The sequence below is a fragment of the Balaenoptera acutorostrata genome, chromosome 10, assembly GCF_949987535.1.
Source record: "Balaenoptera acutorostrata chromosome 10, mBalAcu1.1, whole genome shotgun sequence".
In the NCBI taxonomy this organism is placed as follows: domain Eukaryota; kingdom Metazoa; phylum Chordata; class Mammalia; order Artiodactyla; family Balaenopteridae; genus Balaenoptera; species Balaenoptera acutorostrata.
The window spans coordinates 83,163,908-83,186,499 of NC_080073.1; the positions used below are offsets into that span (position 1 = coordinate 83,163,908).

At 55.6% G+C, this 22,592-nt stretch overlaps 2 protein-coding genes across 3 annotated transcripts; both read right to left on the reverse strand.

The window, feature by feature from the left end:
* Positions 1–815: 815 nt before the first annotated feature.
* On the reverse strand, positions 816–15,399 carry LOC103015179 (complement C4). The gene is made up of 41 exons (XM_007193918.3): positions 15,282–15,399; positions 14,942–15,140; positions 14,545–14,737; positions 14,272–14,342; positions 14,099–14,187; positions 13,809–13,891; positions 13,529–13,625; positions 13,253–13,358; positions 13,007–13,139; positions 12,238–12,353; positions 11,956–12,126; positions 11,656–11,838; positions 11,340–11,525; positions 11,014–11,172; positions 10,621–10,747; positions 10,371–10,445; positions 9,894–10,091; positions 9,692–9,803; positions 9,529–9,599; positions 8,781–8,920; positions 8,463–8,672; positions 8,168–8,219; positions 7,977–8,066; positions 7,618–7,827; positions 7,363–7,438; positions 7,038–7,194; positions 6,824–6,937; positions 6,557–6,728; positions 6,105–6,337; positions 5,862–6,029; positions 5,428–5,487; positions 4,517–4,610; positions 4,253–4,439; positions 4,045–4,135; positions 3,836–3,910; positions 2,313–2,415; positions 2,087–2,176; positions 1,906–2,004; positions 1,652–1,735; positions 1,234–1,366; positions 816–1,088 (listed from the first exon to the last, which is right to left on the reverse strand). Exons 1-41 carry the CDS (start codon positions 15,344–15,346, stop codon positions 947–949), a joined length of 5,214 nt encoding a protein of 1,737 aa, XP_007193980.1. The 5' UTR covers positions 15,347–15,399; the 3' UTR covers positions 816–946.
* A 621-nt stretch (positions 15,400–16,020) lies between these two features.
* On the reverse strand, positions 16,021–22,534 carry STK19 (serine/threonine kinase 19). Of its 2 annotated transcripts, XM_007193922.3 has the most exons (7): positions 22,260–22,529; positions 21,965–22,101; positions 18,299–18,394; positions 17,868–18,007; positions 16,922–17,019; positions 16,663–16,810; positions 16,021–16,459 (listed from the first exon to the last, which is right to left on the reverse strand). In XM_007193922.3, the coding sequence occupies exons 1-7, from the start codon at positions 22,357–22,359 to the stop codon at positions 16,414–16,416; spliced, it is 765 nt and encodes a 254-aa protein (XP_007193984.1). In that variant the 5' UTR covers positions 22,360–22,529; the 3' UTR covers positions 16,021–16,413. The 2 variants fall into 2 exon arrangements, with proteins under 2 accessions (XP_007193984.1, XP_007193985.1); XM_007193923.3 differs by lacking the exon at positions 18,299–18,394 and having other exon boundaries at positions 22,260–22,534.
* Between the last annotated feature and the right edge of the window lie 58 nt (positions 22,535–22,592).

Here is a 22,592-nt window from a genome sequence, read left to right on the forward strand (position 1 = left end):
GATGCCCAAACTATGTGCCCCACAGGACCACGTAGCTCCCCGTCTTCACACCTTTCACAGAGGATGGGGGCCTGGCACAGGGCATGGCACGGAGTGAGAGTTCCACAAATTTCTGTTGAATGATTGAATGGCAGGCTGCTGACCTGTCTCAGTTTTCATCAAAACTGATCTCAGCAAATTTCTCTAGATGAATTTCTAGGTCAGCCCTGCAGACCCAAGGGGTGCTGTCAATGGGGGAGAGCTAGGCAGGCGGGTGGGGAGGGTTGACCCCAGTACAGCAGTCGGCCTTTTGACGAAGACATCATCAGATGTGAGGATTGCACAATTCTGGGAAAGTTACCTAATACCGCTGATAAAGGGATCAAGTGTCAAACGGGCTTTCAACAGACCAGGTCTCAGCTAAAAGCAAGACCCCAGAACTGCCAGCTGCATGAGGACAGAGTGGGAGACATGTAGCTGGATAGCTGCTCACGAAGCAGAAGAGCTGAGGTGCTGGCTGAGCACCAGCCCCACCTGAGGCCACAGTGACGGGCTGCATGGGCGCGGGGAGTGCCCTGCAGGCACAGTGAAAGGGAGGCTTTGGTGTGGACACTGGATCCTCGGAGTGCAGGGTGATCTGCCTGGGGCGGTCACTATGAGGGACTGAGCTCCCAGGGGGTCATCTGGGGGAGGGGGAGATTCACGCAGAGCTGGACACTGCAAGGGTCACCCAGGCTCTGAGAGCCTAAGATTATACAAACCCTGGCCTGGGCCCCCCAGACCCTGGAAGGGGCAGTGGGGACGCTGGTCTCAGTCCTGGAGCTACACACTGACACTTTCCTGCCAAAGGCCTTTATTGAGTCCCTGGCGCTGCCTGGGGCTGTGTGTGGGGGGCCGGGCACGGCAGTGATCCAGGCGTGATCCTTCCCTGGCTCCGGCTCCTCCGGGGAAGGTGGGAGAGCAGCCCTTACACCTGGCAGCCCTGCGTGCCGTACTCCTGGAGGAAGCTGCTGAGCTGGGCGCAGGCTGCCCGCTGGCGGGTGCTCTGGCACAGGCGCTCCGAGGGCATCTCCTCGATCCAGCTGTTCGAGTCCAGCAGGTACTGGGGGCTGCAGGGGCAAAGGGGCAGGCAGCAGGGGTCAAGAGGATGGTCAGGCGGAAGAGCCCGAGGCACCTGGCTTCTGAGGGGACAGGGGATCAGTTCCCTCGTGAGGTGTGAGGAGAGCAAGAGACCGAGGGGCCCAGAGAACTCACTCTCCATTGAGGTCATGGGTGGTCCCGTCCAGACCCATGATCAGATATTTTTTCCCAGGTTCCAAGTGAAGGCGGCAAGAGGCTCGAACCAGGAAGTTTCTGGTCTGACCAGCAGTGGCCTTGGTATCCTTGGCTGAGGGGAAAGCGTCCACAAGAGTTGTCAGAGGGGAAGAGAAGGGGTTGGACAGCACTGGGGCCAGGGGCTTTGCGCCGAGCCTCTCATTTGACCCTCACCTCTCCCAATGGGGAGGTGCGACTGCTTTCCTGTTTATGGACAAGCCCAGAACTTCTAAGAGGCTGAGGGGATTTGAGCTCAGAATGACTGAATTCTCACTATTCCAGGCGCGAAGGCCCCAAAGCCAGAGCTCAGCTCTTCTGTATCCCTCCAGCCCCGCCCACTTATCTGTCTCCTTCTTACTGAAATGCAGGACTTGGGTGATACTGGTCTCAAAGAGGCGGAAAGCAGCTCTGCTGTCTTCTCGGAGAACCTTAACCTGGAAGCCTATGGGGGTTTAGGAGAAGGGAGGGAAGGTTAGTTAGCCTGAGGCTGAGAGGGCTATAAGTCAGTGCAGAGCAAAAAGGCTGCCCATGGGCCTGAGAGGAACACGCACAACCACAGAGACCCTGAGGGTGGGTCAGGGTCAGGGCCGGGGCCCAGGCGGGGAGACTGACCGTAGTCCACTCGGGGGAAGTAGCAGGCGAACTTCATCCTGTAACCATCCATGTCCTGCCGCCCCTGCTCCAGAGCCCGGCGCTGTCGAGGGCACTTCCCTGAAGTCAGGGGCCCAGATGAGCGAGTGCAGCCCCCAACCACGCCGTCCTCCCACCCCTGCCCCTGGGCCCTGGGTCTCACCCTCAGCACACTGGCAGACGTCACCGGAGCACAAAGTGGACAAGAGTTTGCTCTTAGTTGGTGCCCCGTAAAACACAGAACATTTGTGCTCTGGAGAAAAAGCAGACCGGGGCGTTAGGGCGCAGGCCCCCCTCTCTGCTCTCCAGTCCCGTGGAGCCGCAGGACTTCCCTGCCACCCTTCCCTGCCACCTACCCCAAAACTCCCGAGTGTCCCCGGTGTGCTCACCAGGGTTGTAGTAGTCATACAGGACGGCGCTGGCTGGCTGCACCAGCCCCACGGCCACGTCCTGCACAGCTCCGAAGCCCACGCACTCCCGGGACATGGGGACCTGGCATGGGCGGGGGGAGGGGGGAGAGGTCAGGCACCCACCTCTGGGCCCTGCAGGCTGCTCTGATGTATTTCCTTGGCCTGCTCAGTTCCGGTTGATCTTATCGTCAGTGTCCTTCACATTTTGTTACCTTCCGGCCTCCGGATTTCTAAAAACTGCTCCCCAAGGTCTCTGGTGACTTCACTGCCCACGTGGTGACCTCATCCCAGTCTCCGGAGCCCTGGGCCCCTCTGCAGAGTCTCACATCACGGACACATTCTCCATGAAACGCTCCCTAAGCTCGGGGTTAGCTTCCGGACCAGCCCTGATTCTGACCTGGTCACTTCGGACGCCCCTCTCCCTCCCTGCCAGAAGCACAGTCCCCAGCCCTGGCCCTTCCCCTCCTCTGCGCTCCCCTTTGGAGGCCTCGCCACTCCCTGGCTCTCCCCCAAACCCCTCAGACTGGCGAATCCCGAACCAAACTTTCAGCCTTACTCTTGCATTGGGATTTTTGCCGGATGTATTAAATTCTCCAAATTCCCTCTGCCTGCCCTCCAAACCCACTCACCCTCTTGACAGCCTCCCTTCACTGATACAACTGAGGCCTGCCTTATCTGCCATAACCTGACAGCAGGTGCTACCACTCCGCCCGTCCTCCACGGCCCAGCCGTTCATGTCCAGGCCCAGACCCCTCTCTTCATGCCCACACTGGTCCAGTCCAGCCTGGTATCCCGCGGGTTTCCCCTCCTAAGCTGCATGGTCAGCTCCCTGACTTGAAATCCTCCTGGTTCCTCATTTTCCATTGTGTTCAACCAGACTCCTCTGCCTGGCTTCTCAAGCTGATAGGGTCTGTCCCCTCTGCACACACAGGGCAGGGAGGGTCTCCCCTGACCCACAAACACTTGGCTAATGGTATCACAGCATTAACACGCCTTTTTCACATTTTCTCCAAGACGTTGCAGTAAATGTTCAAAAAAAAGTTTTGAGGGCCGTCAGAGGGTTGATAACTTTGTGTTAGCCAAATAAGGCCGTGTAAAAACAAAAACAACTCGTCTAGGACCACCATCATTTTAAAAAACAGAATACACTTTAATATCAAAAACAAGACAAACAAACACAAAAACCGGGAAGGGAGACAACAACAACAAAAAAACAAAAGCAGCCCCTCAAGTTGAATAAGTTCAGCTTTACAAAAGGCTCAGCCCCAAGCACTGGCACTGGCCCCCAAGCCACAGGGGGCTCAGCCCCTGCCCGCTGACAGGCAGCAGGGAGCCTCCCCGGCCTCTGCTCTGGCCCACGCCTGTCCTGTCTCCCTGCTCACATCGCAAGTTCTCTCTAAGCGCACTAGACGCTGATACAGCTGCCTCCTGGGAAACCTCTTAACGCAAGCTCAGAAAACCCAGTGCCGTATGTGCCCCCCTCTGTCACCCTCCTTGCTCACCGAGTCGAAGTACAGCACGACGTGGGGCCCCTCTGTCTCAAAGTGACTCACGTAACGGTCAGAGAGGGAGGTCAACTGTGGGGAAGGGGAGCTGGTCACAGGGAGGTAGCCCTGGGCCCCCCTGCACTGAGGGGGCTCAGCAGCCGGGGTGCTGCGGGGACGGGGCGGGGCTCCTGAGGGCACAGGCGCCTCTGGGTGTCTGGCCACACCTTCTCCAGGTCCGCCCGCAGGGCGTGGAATCCACTCAGGAGGGTGATGTCTGCAATGGCCATGCCCGACAGCTCCACCTTGCCATTCCGCCTGTGGAGACACGTGCCCTGTCGTCCGGGTCGCCCTGTGTCGGGCTGCAGACACCCGGCCCCAGCCTTGGGCCAGCCCACAGCACCGCACTCGCCCAGTGCGGCCCCCAGAGCTCACCAGATGCACACGGTGTACTGCACCCTGGATTCCTGCTCTTCAGCCACCTTGGGGGCCTCCCTCCTGCGGCGGCTCCTCCGTCCATCGAAGAGCTGCAGGGGCGTCACGGGCTGGGAACGGGCCCCCGGCTCATCCCTGGCTGGAAGGTCCTCGTACTCATAGTCCTCGTAGTCCTCATTTGCTTCCACTGCACGGGGACAGCACTGTGGCTCAGGCCTGGCACCGGCCCCTCAGGGACCCACGGCCTCTGACCCCGACACTCACTTGTGTACTCCACGTGGCCCACGACCGTCACTTCAATCTGAAGATCCTGGCAGGTCGTGTTCTTCATGTCCATGACATTGTAGGTATGAAGGACCTGGCTCAGCAAGGGGTGGGGGGAGGACACGGGACAGCTGGGGCCACAGACCTCTCTCCACAGCCACACCGAAGGGCACCTCCCTGGGCTAAGGGATTTGAGGCCCTCAGCCCCTTCTCATCCCCATCCCAGACCAGTCCAGAAATACGAGTGGGCCCAGGTGTTGGGTTAGACGGTGAGACAGAGTGGGGAGCGGGGACCTGGCCTGGGGGTGAGCACGGTACGTGGTGCACAGAGGAGGCTGGAATGGAAAGTTCAGGAAAGGCTTCCGACCGAGGCTTGAAGGAGGAGGATGAGTTTGTCACGTGGGACAAGAAGCAGGGGAAGCACATTCAAGGCCGGGAGACCTGTGTAGACGGGTGGATCTGGCTGGCTGGGGAGGTGGGCAGGGCTGGGGTGAAAGCAGAGGAGGAGCTAGTGGGGTCATAAGGAGGGGCTCGGGATGGCAGGGGCACTACGATGGCCCCCAGAGTGGCAGCTGGGCTCCTGCAGGGAAGGGACCCCAGGAGGAAGAAGGAGTTTGGGGCACAACCATGTGTGAGGTGCTGTGGGACACAGGGGCCCAGAGCTCAGGGGAGAGGCTTGGGCTGAGGCATCAGGTGTTCAAGCATCAGCACTGAGGGGGTGAAGGCGACGACAGGCATCCAGAGAGGATGGAGACCAGAGTGAGAGGGACATGCCCAGGACGGAGCACAGGGAACGCCAACCCAGGTGTCTCTTCCTCCTTCCCCAGCCGTGAGGTCTGCCGGTAGGTCTCCCACTGAACAGCCCGGCTTCACCCTGCTGGGCCCGGGCGGCCAGTGCTGCCAGCTCTCACCTTCAAGGTTCCTTTGCTGTTTCCTCCCACCTTCACATTAATCTTGCTGCCCAAGGAAAACTTTTGGAAACAGAAAAGGGAAAGAGATGTCAGAATGGCACCCTGTTGTTCCAACTTATCTCCTCCCTAAAAACAACCCCACCTCCTCTCCCCAGCTCGCTTTTCCACAAAGTTTGACCTTCACCTGCATTATCTCACTGCCATCTCCTAAAAACCCCTGTTGGGTAGACTCTGCATGTTTCATTTTCGGATCAGAAAAATGAAGCGCAGAGGCTAGGTGACTTTCTACAGGTAGCAGAGCCAGTAAGTCACCCACAAAGGTATCAGAAAGAGGTGCCGTGGGGATTCTGCAGGGGTGGGGGACAGGGGATGGCTTCTGATCTGGCCGAGGTAGGCGCAGGTGTCCTGGCAATCCAGGTGAGGGAATGGTTCACCTGCAGCTCCTCCTCCAGCCCCTGAACTTGGTGGTTGGTCAGCTGCAGCACGTGGGACTTGAGTCCACTGCGGCCCATGGAGTTGAGGGTCACGTTGAGCCCCTTCTCCTCGGTGGTGTGGGACGCGATCCAGTACGCAGACAGGGCGTCCAGGGCCATCACCGTGTCCTGGGGAGGATGGGCCAGGACTCAGGCACTTGGTCTCAGGACCACCCACCCCCAGAGCCCCAGGGCAGCCCCTACCTGGGTGCTGCGGAATCCGCCTTGGAAGCTGCCCTGGAGGGTGAGCCAGGATGCAGCCTGATCGGCCAACTCGCCCTTGCCCTCCCGAAGCAGCAGGTGTAGCAGGCCGTAGGCTGTGGTTTCAATCCACAGGGCCGGGGCCTGGGGCACGGGGTCTGCAGGGCTTTGAGGAGCCAGGGTGGGTGACAGGACATTGCTCTGAGAACTGGCGACTGAGCCCCAGTACAGGTTATCTGGGAGTGAAAGGAGACCCACAGGTGAACAGGGGGAGGATGTTAGTTGCCTGGCCCTTTGACGCTCCCCCCATCAGGCTCGCCTGATTCTACCCCAGCCATCCCTGCTTATGCTCCGATTCCCTCCGGGCGTCTTCACTCATTCAGTTTCTCCCTTTGGACACACTCAGGGGTCTCAAGGTTCTCCGAGCCCCAGGCTCACTGCCAAGGCCCCCTCACCGCCAGTCTCCTGGGCCATGGCCATGAGGTTGTTGTGGGCAACATCCCGCAGGTCCTCAGGGGCCTCAGTCAGCGACAGGGCGTAGGCCGTGATGGCGGCTGCGTGGGACCCCAGGAGCCCAGAACTTACTTTTGCCCCCAGGAAGGTGTTTGCGCTTGAGATGGAGTTTTCCTGGAAGAAAGTGGGGAGGAAGGTCTGCGGCCTGGACACCTGGGTTCCTGAGGAGAAAGGGGATCAGCAAAGGGCACCCACGTTGGGGGCCTCACCACTTTCTCCAACTGCTCTGAATTCTTGTCCGGGAAGACAGCCAGCCCGTGATGAAGGGCGATGACCACAAAAGCTGTGAGCGCCACAGTCTCGTCACTTCCCACTAAGCCACCCTGGTTGAAGGGGGGAGAAAAGGAGACGTCAACCAGGAGGGGGAGGGGCAGTGAGCGCCTTCCCTCCCGTGCTCCGTGGCCCAGCCTCCCAGCCCTGTACCTGCATGCCCCTGTGTATAACTGGATGGGGGTCGTGGAACGACCCATCAGCCAGCTGCTGCAATAGCAGCCACTTGGCCGTCTCCTGCAGCTTTTCAGGTGAGCCGCCCACCTGTTCCTGGGCCAAACTCAGGATCTTCAGCACAAAGGCCGTGAGCCTAGAGGGGAGGAAGGGAGGGCTAGGAATAGGGACTGGTCCCTGTAGGGGACATGGCCCCGCTCCCCCAGGCACCTGGTTATTTACCTATCCCCCCCCATAGTACCTACCTCTGCCCCCACCAGCCCTGGCCCCTCTCAGACACCCAGAACCTCTCTCCCAACCTCACCAGGTGCTGCTGTCCCGCTTTAACCAAGCCCCATAGGAACCATCTGGTTTTCGAAACTCCTGGATCCGCGTGTAGCCTTGGAGAGGAGAGGCAGCTGCTGAGGTGACACTGACTCTCCCACTACTTGTGCCGAAGCCACGCTCCCCATTTCCACTGGGTAGCCCCTCCCTTCCCCACTCTAGCCACCTAGGCTGCCCATCTTCCATTAATCGCCCTCTCCTGGCCCCCATTCCTGCTTGCCGCTGCACCCAGAACCTTTCTGGATCAGATCCACTGCGTGGTCCTTCATCTCAGGGGGCAGCATGCTCCACTGCTCTGTCTTGTCCAGGTAGCGGGAAGCAGCCAGTGTTGGAGCCAAGAGGACCATGGTTTGTTCCCCGCAGCCCTGGGGAAGCCTCAGGAGGGAGGCCACGCCTCCTGGTGACAAGGCCCCCTCAGAGCCCAAAGCGTCCAATGGATCTGAGGCTGTAAGGGAGGGAGAGGGTTAAGGATCAGAGAGCAGGTCTGGGGGCCCAGGGTCAGAGGGTCATGGAGTCATGGGATCAAACAGGGGTCCACAGGTTTCACATGAATCCAAGGGTGGCCACTGGGAAGGGATTGGAGGACACTCCCACCTGTGACTCTAACAAAGCTCCTGAAATCTCCATCAGGGATAATATTGGGATCAGAGATGCCAGGAATTTCCAAGGTCCGGCCTCGGGGGTCTGGGGAGATGAGGGAAGTTGGCAGTCTGTCCTGCTGTCCATATCCCCTGCCCCCTAGAACTCCCTTAGGACACTGATGGCTGGGCGTGGGTGTCACTCACCCAGGGGGTTGAGTTCATAGACCATCTCCTCCCTGTGAATGGCCCCTTCATTCTGTCTCGGGGGAAACATAGCTGTGAGAGATCACACAGGCTACAGCCTGCCCCTCCCAGTGCAGACTCTCAGGACTTAGAGTTTGAACTTCAGGGGCCGAGTTGGATCAGAATTGTAGAAGGTGCAAACAGACCAAAGCATTGGGTTTGGGTGTTGAGCCTCTGGCCTGGCCAGCAGGGAGGGTGCCAGAGTGGGGGATAAATCTGGGAGCCCGGGGACCTGGGTCAGGGGTGTTCCATTCACCTCAATTTGTAGAACCTTGGATACTGCGTCCCCCACAGGGAAATCCAAAGATCCTCGAGCCACCACTTTCAGAGACACAGCAGCGGCCGCTATGGGCACCACAGAGAAGCCAACGGGCCGGGCAGAGCCCGCAGGGACCAGCACCTGCTGGGCGAGCCCTCCGCCCCCAGCCAAGCACAGCCCCTCCACTGGGGACACGTGGACGCTCACCTGGGGGCAGGAAGACAGGAAGGGCCAGCCCAGTTAGGCTCCCCACCCTTCCCCTGCCCCAGGCCCACCTCCACCAACACCGTGTGCTCAGCCCCCGAGGGGCCTCACGGTCATATCTGTATCCAGGTAGTTGTAGAGGACAGGCCGCAGCTCGAGCTGCTCAAAGCGGCGGACGGAGACGGGCAGGCGGAGGTGCATGTGGAATTCACGGAACACTCGGAGCCGGGCCGGTGTGGCCACACACAAGCCTGATGGAGAGAGGGGGCACATATGAGAGGCCTGGGGGCATCCCAGCCACGGGATCCCAGGAGTGAGGGCCAGGAGCTGCCCCAGCTCCCCCCGGCCCCCTCACCCCACCCTCGCCTGCCCCTGCTCTCTGGCCTCGCAGCCCCGGCGCATGGGGTGCAGACTTCTCCAGGTCTCTGCTCCTCCTTCCTGTACTAAGAGCAAAGGACTAGGGCTTCCCTGGTGGCGCAGTGGTTGAGAGTCTGCCTGCAAATGCAGGGGACGCGGGTTCGGGCCCTGGTCTGGGAAGATCCCACATGCCGCGGAGCAACTAGGCCCATGAGCCACAACTACTGAGCCTGCGCGTCTGGAGCTTGTGCTCCGCAACAAGAGAGGCCGCAATAGTGAGAGGCCCGCGCACCGCGATGAAGAGTGGCCCCCGCTCGCCGCAACTAGAGAAAGCCCTCGCACAGAAACGAAGACCCAACACAGCCAAAAATAAATAAATTAATAAAAAATAATAATAATAATAATAATGTTTAAAAAAAAAAAGAGCAAAGGACTAAGCAGGGAGCCTGGGTCAAGGGGGCACGGAAGAGGGAGGCCATAGGCCCAGGCAGGGTGACCGCACCTGTGCTTTTGGACAGGCTCACGCCATGGATTTCCCACGTGGTCAGAGAGTCCGGGAGCAGCTGTCTCAATCTGCGTGGTGGGAAAGGTGAGAAGCCCTGTCACACGCTGAGCTGCCCCAGACACAGCCCAGAGACAAGGCCAGGCCCAGCACACGCCCTCACTGGGAGAAGCGGTCCACTGCTTCCACTTTCCAAAGCCAGTTCTCAGGGAAGAAGCTGCGCACGGGGATGTCATCCTCATCGATCAGGTCCTCCTCCTGCAGGAGCTCCATGGCTAGGGAGCACAGTGGAGGGCGATGAGGAGGGGGCCGCTCTGCCCCTCCAGGTGCCCCTGCCAGCCCCCCGGCCCCACTCAGCCCCTCACCTCGAGCAAGGCCCACCTGGCCCCTGGCCCGGGCCTTCTTGCGCAGGGCCTCAGCAAGCTGGCAGCAGGACAGGAAGGGCTCCCGGCAGGCCGGCTGCTGCACGCGGGCCACCCGCTGCTCACAGGTGCGCGCCATGGGCAGCCGTGTCAGCCCGTCCTGGCAGCAGCGCTTGGCTATGGGGGAAGCGTACTGGCCCACTGCAGGGCCAGGTGAGGGTGGGCACAAGGAAACAAAAACGAGACACACCTCTTCGCCCAGCCTGACCTCTACATACACAAGGACTCACTCTGAGAGACTGGGAACTCAAGAGAGGCCAAAGGAGAGAGCCTCCGGCCCACCCACCTTCAACCCCAGAACTTGGATCTCTGGCCCCGACACCATATCCTGGCTCTCTCAGGAGCAGAGGAGCCAAAAGGCAGACCCGCATCCTGACCCTTGGGCCCAAGGGGAGAGCTTCACAGGCACCCACAACTCACGCTTCTCATTAATCGCCTTTTGGAAGTTCACGTTTCTCTTTTTCCGGGCCTTTCTCTCCTTGGGACATCTCAGACCTGGTAGAGAGCAGGACTGCAGCCAGGTGTGGGGTGCAGGGCCTCCCACCTCCCCTCCTTGTTCCTCTCTCCCGGCCCAGCCCTTCCCACCCCTCCTCTTCCTGTCTTACCCCCTCAGGCCCCTCCTTCTTCTTCATCTTCCCACCACCCGCTCCCCTTCCTCCTCTGTTCTCACTCTTTCTGACTGGGGTCAGTTGGTCTCCATCAGAAAAGGCCAGACCAGCTGCCTCGAACGTCTGAAGGGCACTGTCCCCACCCCCAGGACCACAGCCAAGGTCATAGCTGTTCATAGCTTCGAAGACCTGGCGAGAAAAGGCAGAGATGTTGCAGAGACAAGAGTAGCTGTGGGCACGATTGGCCACTCAGCTGCAGGTGAGAGGGCAGGGTACAGACAAGTACGAGAGACACAGAGAGTGGGGAGACAGAGGCCACGGGGGCCAAGGCTTCAGGGGGGACTGGGAGGAGTCCATGAGTGAGATCGACCTGCTGGCCCAGGGCCCAGGGCTCAGGGCAGCAGGGGGGTGAGCCATGGAGGGGAGGGAGGATTAGGGAGAGGGGCTTGACAAACCTTGACCATGTCGAGGGGTTTGTGGGACTTGCCACCCACAGCATACAGAGCCGTGTCCACAGCTCCCAGGGCCACCAGGGCTGGAGAATCTGTTTGCAGGTTGAGCTTTACAGTGTCCCCAGGACGATACTCCTTGCTACCATCCACGTTCAGCTCCAGCTGGCAAAGGCAGGAAGTGGGGGGCAGAGTGGGGAGAACATCTTTCGGTCTTGTGCAACTTCAGTGTACCCCAAACTAAATCCACACCCTGTTTGCAATCACCCTGTCTTCCTTCTCTCTTAACCCCCCTAGCATATACACACAACCTCTCTCCCGATGCCAGTTACCTTGCCCTCACAGCCCCCAGCCTGGACGTCCACTCGCAGGGAGTTGGCCACCGGGACACCCTCATGATAGTAGAAGGCCACAAAGTGGAAGGAGGGCGCCAGGTGATGGTCCACAAACACGGAGACAGAGGTCAGGTCCCTCCTGGGCTCTCGATGTACAGACACGATCTGGCCCCGGGACAGGATCTGGGGCGAGAGCAGTGTCTTCTTCACTGCACATCCTCAGCCCTGAAACCGCTACCCCACGCCAAGGGTTCTTTCCTGCCTGAGACCCTCCTGCGCCCCTGTCCTCCTCCGCAACCCAGCTCATGCACACCATGTAGTAGAAGTGAGAGAAGCTCCCACTGATGCCCACGGCTCGCAGGTTTAGGTTAAGAGTGTCCCTGACTTTAGGGGGTCGAGGATCCAGCCTCTCAATGGACAGAAACCCGGATCTTCTGGACAGGGGGGCTTTCACGGTGAGCCTGCCTATGGCAGAATAGGGGGAGCCTGCAGACACCTGGAAAGAGGGGCAGGGGTGGCAGGGTCAGTGGCAAGGACCCAGGCACCCAGCTTCTCCCCCCAGCCTGGGAACCCTCTCTCCTAGCCCACCCTCTCCCTTGACGGGGAATCCTACCAAGAGCTGCACTTCTGAGGTGGTCTGAGGGACAATAATGGGAACAACGACTTGGCCGCTCTCATCTGTGTTCTGCTGAAAGTTTTTAGAAGTAGATCCAGAAGACAACGTAGCAGAAACTTTGACAGGAATACCAGAGGCTGGGGAGCCTGACATGTCACGGACCAGGGCCTAGGTAGGTGGGAGGGGCGATGGGAAGAGCACAGTCAGTGAGACCCTGTGCCCTCCTGACCACCCCCGCCCCCTCCCCCCACTGCTCATCCTCCCCCTTCCAGAAGAAACCTGCAGCAGGAAGGGGGCCCCAGGCACAAGGTGTCGCTTGGTTTTGCTTAGATCCAAAGAGAAGGGAGATGACACGAAACGCCAGGATGTGAGCTCTGCCTCCTCCAACTCCCCTCCTGCAAGACATAGGGCGGACAGAGGTGGAGACAGAGACCTGGGGAGAGAGGAAAAGGAGAGCCCGGGGCGGGGGTTGGCACTCAAGTGTTTCCCGCCCACAAGGCTGAACTCTTCAGGGCACAAGCCGCCTCCTATCCATCTCTATGTTTGCTGAGGCCAACACAGGACGCAGCACACAGATGGTGCATAACATGCGTCTGCTGGATGGATGGATGGATGGATGGGTGGATGGATGGATGGATGGATGGATGGATGGATGGATGGATGAGTGGATGGATGGATGGATGGATGGGTGGATGGATGGATGGATGGATGGGTGGATGGATGAGTGGATGGATGGATGGATGGATGGGTGGATGGATGGATGGATGATGGATGGATGGATGGATGGGTGGATGATGGATGGATGATGGATGGATGGGTGGTTGGGTGGATAGATGGATGGGTGAAAAAAAATACATTGAGATGGGGGAAGCTCCCCCTTCCCCAGAAACCACCCAGAAATCAGTTGTAGAGAGATAGTCTCCTGGGTCTTTCCTGGCTTTGGGTCTCAGATGAAGGGAAGAAGGGTGGTGTTGGTGCTGGAGAACAGAGGGTCAGCTCAGAGGTCAGAGGTGAGGGTCTGGGGTTATAATCAGGGGAAGCCACTCACCTGGAGACTCAATGATCGCTGCTGCAACATAGAGGTGCAGCCCTGGGAGGTCGTTAATACTAATATTAAGCTTCTCCAGCACACCCTGAAACTCAGCCTTTGGGAGGGAAATTCGGCACTGGCCATCTACCAGCTGGGGCAAAGAAGAAGACAGGACAGGGAATGAGACTTGAATCTCCCACCTCACCTCCTCACCCTCCCTCACTCTCCTCACCTACCCCATGCACCCTCCACCCTCCTTCCTACCTTGGTCTGACTCTCCAGCCCCCGAAGGAAAGTCTTTTTACCGTCCTCACCCAGGAGCCCAAAGCGCACATATGCCACCCCCTGCACTGGCTTCCCGTAGATGTACCTGTCACCACAGAGAGATTCGGAGGAGGCTGGGCTGAGGGCTGGAGGAAATAATGGAATAGAGGGAGGAGGCCTGGGGCAAGGGAGGGAAGTGGGGCTCCACAGCCCGTTCATACTGAATGGGGAGCCCTGCGAGCAGGGCCCAGCGTGAGGGACCGGAGGGGGAGTTACCTGGCCTGGATGACTACTTGGATTTCACTAAGAAAGCCAGGCGTTGTCAGGATGTAGGGCTTTTCCGGAATGATCTTCACCTCAAAGTTGGGAAGGACTGACCCAGGACAAATGGAGGGCAGGTCAGACTCTCGTGAAAGGACCCTTTAAAACTCCCCTCCCCTTTGGGCTGTGGCAGTCGCATTGCCCTGCCCCTGCCCTGCAAGCCCCCCTCCTCTCCTCCCACCCCTTATTCCTTGCAGGAAAGAGGCTGCTTATCCCTCGTGTCTCCAGTTCTCACCATATTTCTTCACCTCAAACTGGGTGCTGCTGTTGGAATCCAGGCTATCTGAGAATCGGGCTGAGATCTTCCAAGTCCCTGGCCTGAGGACAGACAAGGGAGGGACTCAGCCCACTTGTGCAGGAGGCTCACTGAGAGTCAGTGACCCAGGTCCCTAGGAAGAGGACTGCGGGGGTGAACCAGAGGCTCAAGGAGCTCAGGATTGGACCGTGTGTTGGAGGCAGACAGCTGGGGGAAGTGGGAGTTGGGGAGGTGTAGGTGGGGGTGATCTGCAGGAGTGGGGAGCTCACTCTGAGATGTCTGGGATCACAAAGTCATCCTGGAAGATGGAGGAGGGGACATACACCTCCTTCTTCCGCACGCGGAAGCCACGAGAGTTCTGCGATGGGAGTAGAAGGGGTCACGGTCAGAGGTCAGATCAGCAGCCCTCGCCGATCAGGAAGGTCAGAGGTCAGGGACTCACCTCCACCGTGACCGTGAGGGTATCAGTGGACGGGCGCATTTTCTGATCCAGAGCAAAGATTCGGTATCGAACTGGAAATGGAGGGCGAGGAGGTGAATAGGAGGCCATGGGCCAAGGGAGGGATGGGGGGTCCTGGGCCCCCCATCCCTCCCAGGAAGCGATGGGGAAGAGAACAAATATTTGCAAAGCAGCCTTCCTGCTGCTTCCTTCGGGTTTTCTCACTCAAGGGGCTGGGAAGAAGTGAAAGGTGAGGGCCCTGGGGCTGAGACTCACCCCGCTGGCCAGGGTTATAAACGGGCTGGTCAGTCTGCAGAAAGAGGTGTCCCCGGCGAGAGGAGAAGAACAGGTTGACACCCTGCCTGTTTGTCTGTCTGTTTGTTAGCCATGGCGACTGGGCAACCAGCTGGACCTCGGGGGCTCTGTGGAGGAGATGGAGGCGACAGTCCTCCGCGCCTTTCAGGGAGGTCTGTCAGGAGAGGGAGCAGGAGTGGGTCAGAGACAGAGCAGAAGGAAAAAGACAGAGACTGAGATAGAAACAGGAGAGACAACTGGGGTGGGAGGAGGGGAAGGGAGGGGGGCCGGTGAAAAGACAAAGATGTTTACAAGAAGACAGAGGAGAAGAGAGCGGGGAGGCGCTGGGCAGCAGCAGGAGGCAGTGGCGGCCAGTTACCGGGAGGCTGAGGAGTATGAAGTCTTTGTCTGAGCTGAGGCTGAAATCCACCTCTGGGGAGCAGAGCTCATGAACTGTGGATGGGTTTCTCAGGAACACTGATCCTCTCACTACCTGTCCCGAAGGAGCATCCTGGAGCTTCACCCCGACTGACAGGGGGACCCCTAGGTGAACCACAGAAGGAGAAAACAGGAGCAACCTGGGAAGAACAGGTGAGGGTCAGCGGCCGGCCTCCCCTCAGGCCCCTCCACCACCACCCCTGAATCAGGTCCCTCTGCGCCTCCTCTCCCCTCGCCAGCCCTGGCCCAGCTCAAGCTCTCCAGCACCCTGTGTCCAGGACCTGGGCTTCTGCAGAGACAAGGCGAAGAAGCCAGATGCCCAGATCAGCCCCCAGAGGAGCCTCATGGTTGGAGGACCCAAGAGGGATCAGACCCGTCTGTCCGCCTGCTCCTTTCTGGTAAACTTAGGGCTTGGAGCAGAGTTGACTCTGGACCTTGCCCCTCCCCTGGCCCAGCTAAGCTGGGAAACCACGTGACAACCAAGAATTGCAACTGGCCCCAGGCCCAGTATTGGGAGGGGGGCACCCTGGACACCTGGGTCTCTGAGGGAATCTGAAGAAATCATGGCCCAGAGACTCAGTCCTTGCCTGTTAACCCCTCTCATCCCAATGCCCTGGGCACCTCCACCTACTGCATGTATCTGGGCGTGTGTATGCATATAGCATATACACACGTACATAGGTGCAGGAGGGCCCCACATGGCTCAGCAAGCGGCTGGAGACACGTGGCTCCTTTGTTGGTCCCACCAAACAAGGTACTAAGAGACTTGCCTCTTACTATAACCCCCATAAAAACTGAACTACGCTGGGTTTTTGCTTTTTGTAAGCCTCTAACAGAAATTCTGTAGTTTAGGAGATCAGGCACATCCTCAGCACCCCAGAGGGGGAATTGACCTCAGTGTCCCTTTTTAATCTCTGAACAATGAGGCAAAGCTCAGGCCCACCTTTGGCTTTACCTCTACCCCCAAAACGAGGTGCCTGAACACACGTGTCACATTAAACAAAAGACATCCAGAAAATATCACAGGCAGAAGTACTTTATTTGGCAGTTTCAACCCAACATGTAGGGAAAAGAACCCTGTCCTCCTTCGGCAGCCTCACCAGAAACCCCTCCTTCCTATCCCAAGACAGGATAGTGGCAGCACCTTGCTGCATGAAAGGCAGCAGCCATGGCTTTGGCACCATTTCTGGCTCCACTTCCATGAAAGGGCAGAGAAGCATTGCCCAAACCCCACACTGGGTCAGAGCCCAGGTAAACAGCAGCAGTCACACCTGACCCTCTGCACAGACGCGAGCCCAACACTCATCCTGGCTCCCAAGCCTTCCCAAGGTGACCCTGTCTCAGCCAGGGCGGCCAGCACTCCTGGGCCCTTGCTCCCCACTCTGGGGAGCTATGCAACGACGAGCAGAATCCTCATGTCTCTGGCAGGCGGAGGAGGGTTCCAGAAGTGGTGGAGACACTGTGCAAGAGAAAGACAAGGCTGGAGCCAGATACCTAGGCCTAAGGTCTGAGGAGAACTCAGAATCTGGCCGAGGATGTTCCCGGGTTCTGGAGAACGAGAGAGGAGCTGGGCTTTGCTAGTGAATGAAGCACGAGCGGGAAGAAAATCCAACCTTGGGTCATTGCGCTGTCATCTGCCAGAGGCTGGGGGGCAAGACTCACCAGTCCACCAGCTGGGCCCCAATGAGGTCATGCACATGGTAAGCGAGGCCGAGTCGCGCCGCGGCAGGTGCCCGCCGGCCCAGGAGCTCTGAAAGGAGTAGCTCCCGGTACTTGGCCTTCCGGACCATGCCGAGTACAGCCTGGCGCCCTGGAGGAGAGGTGGCACGGGAGAGGGGAAAGGTGAGGAAGGCCTGGAGGCCTGAGGAGTCACCAAAATGTGTTCTCGAGGGGCTGCGGGCCTGAGCTGCAGACAGGATACCTTTAACAAAATATTTGATGAATCTCCCAGCTCCAGGCACGGCTAGCCACCAACTTCCAGCATCTCGGACAGTGAGGACCCCGGCATTCACCAGCTGCCTAAGAAGGGGGAGATGAGGCATTGGCTCTGAGAACCCTCTCTCCTCCCGCCCACTAATGTGTGGACACTGAGTCTCCAGAAGCCTGGGCACCCAGGCAAAGGGACTGGATGACGGAAGCCCAGCCTGGAGCGGTTCTCTGCTCACACCACGCTGCTCAGTGCCCCGTGCCCTTGCTTGCTCTGTTCTCCTACCTGACTGCCCTCCCCCGACTCTTTCTTTTCCTGTTATTATTACGTGTTCACTAAAACAGCTCCTTCTCTCCAAAGCCCTCCTTGACCACGTGCCCTGACACTCTCTCAGTCCCACCACCAGGGGAGACACAGAGGCCTTTCTCCCAAGCTCCTGCCACTACCTACGCACACCTCACCATAGCTCTTCCCACATCTCACCGACAAAAAGTTTATAAAATGCTTTCATGTATACCATGGGTTACAAAGCAGGGAGCTGGAGCCAGACCCAGCCGCCTGAAACGGTATTTTTATTTAGCCCTTGCCCGGTTGTTGTTCCTTTGAATGTGAATGCTTTGGGGCATCATAGCTCCTACCATTCTCTATTCCCTTGGTCTCAGCGTGATTCCCATCAGGCATTTATGGCTCCTGCCAGGCCTCTCTCTCTGTTTGATTAGCCACCCAGATCTCTTAAATTTTAGCCCAGGGCTCTTTCCAAGGCCCCAGATGGGATAGGCCTCTTCTCTTGGGGGCGGAGCACAAATTTAGGTCATTTTATTAAAAAGAAGAGTCAGCGTTTTTAACAGGTTCACCAAAAGAAAGAGGACAAGGCTGGATGGGACTGGAGGGAGGTAGGGAGGAGCCAGATGCCTGATTCTGTTGGTCCCGCAGGTCTCACGTGATTTCTGGGTCCCTGAAGCCAAAGGTCTGTGTCATTTGGTCCTGCTGGAAGCTAAGGTCACTACAGGCTGGAAGTACTGAAGCCAGAAACTTCTGCACTGCGCCAGCGTATGGGCGGCCATCACAAGCCTTGAGGACCTGGAACCAGAAATGAGACACAAGGTCTGGTCCCACCTTCACCCCCCACTGACCTCTATCCCCAGGACAACATTTCTCTTCCTATGTTTTTCCTTCTGCTCAGGTCCTTCTACCTCTCATGCTTTTCCTCTTCCTCTTCTTCCTCTCCCTCATACCAATACTTACCAGAGACCTGTGCCCTCTCTGTGAGATGTGAGGTGGGGGACTTGTCTCTCTTCTTTTTATTTCCATTCCCTAATTTCCCTGCACCCCCTCCCCTGGCCCCCATGACACACACACAGTCACACGCACTCTGGTCCTATAGTCCTCAGTGAAGATGATTCCTTGGGCGTCCAAGTCGAAGCCTAGTTGGATGATTCTGATCTCCCCCTGCTCTTGAAGCGCCTTCTGTCTCCACAGAGATGACAATGAAAAGAAGGGTGTCAGGGCAAGATGCTCTAGCAGACGCTATAGCATACTCCGGACACTTCTGTGCAGGGAGATTTTGTTTGCAAGTATTGGGGAGTTTTTTCTCTAAGTAAAGGAAAAATTATGGGGAGAGAATCAAGTGGATCACCAAATAGTCTCTTCCAATTAGTCTTTCACCCACCCACCATATCAGTTATCTGTTAAACAATTAATACATATTTTCTAAGACCAATCATAAGCAGACACTAAGATAAAATAGTGATTAAGACATGGGCCCTGCCCTCAAGGATTAACAGTCTAGATTTTGGGTGGAGAAGGTGGAGAGGAATATGGGATAAAATGTTTAAAACAAATAAAAATAAACCAGGACTTGTGTTTCCAGGAATATAGCAAGACTAACTCACCCACTGAAAATTAAGTAAAATGCTGCATAAAATATTATTTAAAAATTGTTTAAACATTAAAGAGCTCACAAGATAATAAGGAATTACCAGACTAATATAATATCTAAGTGAAAACAAGATCTCACAGAAGTAATTAGGGGACTTCCCTGGTGGCACGGTGGTTAAGGATCCGCCTGCCAATGCAGGGGACACGGGTTCGAGCCCTGGTCTGGGAAGATCCCACATGCCGCGGAGCAACTAAGCCCATGCACCACAACTATCGAGCCTGCGCTCTAGAGCCCTCGAGCCACAACTACTGAAGCCCGCGCGCCTAGAGCCCGTGCTCCACAACAAGAGAAGCCACCGCAATGAGAAGCCCACAATGAAGAGTAGCCCCCGCTCGCAGCAACTAGAGAAAGCCCGCACACAGCAACGAAGACCCAACGCAGCCTAAAATAAATAAATAAATAAACAAAACTTTTAAAAAATAAAAGAGATAATAAGGTATGGGAAATATTTGAAGAGCCAATAACAAAACCACAATCACAAAAGTACATTAATCCAACTCGTATAAACTCATAGAACAGACAAAATAGTAATCAGTGAGGAAATGAAAGATTTCAATAACTTTAGTTACTAAGAAATTAGTAACTGAATAATGCATATTATTTTCAAATACATAGAATATGTAGCAAAACTGACCATATAGCACAAAGCATGTCTCAGTAAGCTTCAAATGACTGAAATCATATTGTGTACGTTCTCTGGCCATAATATCATTTATGCCAGAAATCATTAACAGCAAGGTAATTAGAAAATGTTTAGGAAGTAAGACATACATTTCTAATCAACCCAGTAAGTCAAAGAAAAAAGTCACAAAGGAAATTAGAAGATATTTTGAAATGAATGATAATGAAAACATATACCAAAACTTGACAGATGATATAGATATATTTCAGTACTTAGGGGGAAACTACAGCCTGACATGCATCTATTAGAAAAGAATAGAGGATAAAAATTAATGGGGAAAAAAAGTAAAATAAACCCAACAGTAGAGGGGAAACATAAATGAAATGGAAAACATACATGCAAGAGAGAGCAACAAAGCTAAATGATAATTCTTTGAAAGACTATTAAAATTGATAAACCCTAGTGAGACTGACCAAGAAAAAAGGGAGAAAGGGGAACCTAGAAAAAGCAGATAACCAATATAAAGAATGAAAAAGGATCATCACTCAAGATTCTACAGACAATAAAATGAGATTACAAACTTTATGCCAATAAATTTGAAAATTTAGATGAAATTGACAAATTCTTAAAAAATACAATTTCTTCCACTAGAGTGAACAAAATGGGATATATTCATAAAATGGAAATCTATGAAAATGAATTAACTATAGCTACATGTAACAACTTGGATGAATCTCAAAAATATTCATCTAATGAAACAAGATGTAAATAAATACATATGGTATGATTTTGTTTATATCAAGTTCAAAAGTAGGTAACTAAGCTATATTGTTTATGGATAAACATATAGATGGTATAAGGAAAACTAAGGGAATGATTATCATACCAGTCAAGAATGTCACCTCCCAGGGACTTAAGACATTTTGATCAGAGAACGATATATGCGGGTTGTTGGCTGTGTTGTACAGTCTGACTTGGGTGATGGTTAAGTGGGTATTTGCTTTATAAGCATTCTTTAAATTGTGTGTGTTTATATTTTCTTTTGTACAATTTTAAAGCTTCTCTAAAATTTAAGCTAACACCAATAGGTTAAAAACAACAAATACTCTATAAGGAGTGGTTCTGACTTGCTTCCTTAAGAGACTGGAGCTAGTCTCCATCTTCCTTTTCTTCTCTTCTTTCTTCCTGACAGGTTGCCAATTGCTAAATCCAACTGGATATTATTTTACTTGACCTCATCACAGACCACCGCCTTGAATCACAGGTTCTAACACTGCCACTGAACCACAAATTTTAAGGCACATTAAGAATCACTTGGGGCAGTAGCTTTAAAATGTAGATTCCAAGGTCCTGCCTCAAGAAATCTTAATTCATTCGCACTGAGAGAGTCCCAGGAACCCGTAGTTTTGAATAAGCAGTCCAGGTAATTTGGTACATGTAGAACTCAGGACATACTTTGAGAAACACTGCCTTAAATGCTGGTATCTCCCAGCATTGGGAATTTGGCTCTATTATCTGTCACTGCAAACCTGGGGTCCTTAACCTTTGGCCTCAGATGATCTGTGAAACAACCCCCTGCCCCCCCCAAATTGTACATATACCATATATATATATGGCATATATGCATTTTTCTGGAGAGAGAGCCATAGCTTTCATTATCTTCTAAAGTTTGTGAAAAGGTTAAAAACCGCTCCTCTCCTCCCTCTTCCTACCAATCTCACCCACATCCACAGACTGAACAACTACTCACATCTCGATGACTTCCAGTTCTGTATCAGTGGCCCAGAATTCTCCAAACCCTCACCCAGCTGTCTACTGCACAGTTGCCTTTGGATGACCCACAAGCACCTCCAACTCAACTTGTGCAAAATCAAACACATCATCTGCCCCCAACAATTCAATGTTCTCCTACTCTATTCACTCCACCAACTACTCAGTCATCCAGAAAATCCGAAAGTTATTCTGGATTCCTCCCTCTTCCCACTCTCCACATTCCTCACCCATCCTCTCCCTCCCTATACACTGCCCTAATTTAGGCCTTCACCTGTTCTCAGCTGCAATATCTTCCTAATTGATCTCCCTACCTCATCTCACTGCTTCCAATCCATGCAAAACACCGTTCTCTCTCCTGTTGAACATTCTCTACCAGCTCACCGCCTTCAATGGAAGATAGAAATACTGATGTACAAGGCCTGTCCTAATCTGACGTCTGCCTGCATTCCCAGCGCTGTAGCCTCGAACCACGCCCGGTGACTCAGTTTCCCCAAAAGCTTCGCTCTTCCACCTTCATGATTTGGCATGCTCTCTGTAGCATTCTCCTTGGCACCGCAGTGCCTGGCACAATGCCTGGCCCAGAAAGACCCAACGCTTGCTGAATGGCAGAATAGCTGTTGGACCGAGTGAGTGATGGGGAGAACCTCGTAAGTGCCCGCAAGGCACGGAAGCGCCTTCGGTCGGTCGCTCTGACGCCCCTCACCAGCTGCCGGTCAGCCACCGTCCGGTCGGGCACTAGGCTGTACACCTGGCTCCTCAGCGCGATGGGCGGTAGCGCATCCTCAAACAGGACTCGCGGGAACAGCTGCACTAGCTCCGCAACTGCCGCGCGCGCAGACCCTGGGAGGAGAGACCGGGTCACTGAGACGTGAACGGGGGCGGGGAGAAGCGGGGGTACGACTCTGGGGGCGCTGTTGTCCCAACATACAGGGTTACCAGAGGCGAGGCCTGCTCCCAGCTGGGGGTCTTTAGCCTCGCCCCGGGGTTGCCATAGTTACCTGACTCTCCCCGCAAAGGATCTGCCTCTACATCCCCTCCTTCCCGCCACCGCTTCTGTCCGAAGGCCTCCGGGACCAAGCGATGCCTCTTCCGGCTCATATCCCGGGATCCTATGGATGCGGGGAAGAGGTAGATAGATATTGAAGGAAGAGAACACGAAAATAGTCATCCGGCGCAGAGCAGTGACGCACGGGCTCCCCGGGCGTCCCTCCTTAGAGACCAGTCAGCCCGGTCTTAGTAGGCCGACGTGGTTACGAAAGGGGCGTTAACTTGTCATCCCTTTGGCCCTTGCTGGGAGGGGCGGTGCCAATGCAGATACCAGCGCCACCCTC

Bases quoted from the DNA above. Each gene is read 5' to 3' on its own strand.
- LOC103015179 (XM_007193918.3), bottom strand. From the start codon at position 15,346: ATGAGGCTCCTCTGGGGGCTGATCTGGGCATCTGGCTTCTTCGCCTTG. The intron at 15,141-15,281 runs GTCCTGGACACA...TGTTCTTCCCAG, and splicing joins TTGTCTCTGCAGAAGCCCAG to GTTGCTCCTGTTTTCTCCTT. The intron at 6,938-7,037 runs GTACAGGGCTGG...CCCTTCAACCAG, and splicing joins TTATACACAGGGGCATGCAG to GGTGGCTTAGTGGGAAGTGA.
- STK19 (XM_007193922.3), bottom strand. From the start codon at position 22,359: ATGAGCCGGAAGAGGCATCGCTTGGTCCCGGAGGCCTTCGGACAGAAG. The intron at 22,102-22,259 runs GTAACTATGGCA...CTCTCCTCCCAG, and splicing joins TCCTTTGCGGGGAGAGTCAG to GGTCTGCGCGCGCGGCAGTT. The intron at 16,811-16,921 runs GTATCCTGTCTG...CCTCTCCTCCAG, and splicing joins CATCAAATATTTTGTTAAAG to GGCGCCAGGCTGTACTCGGC.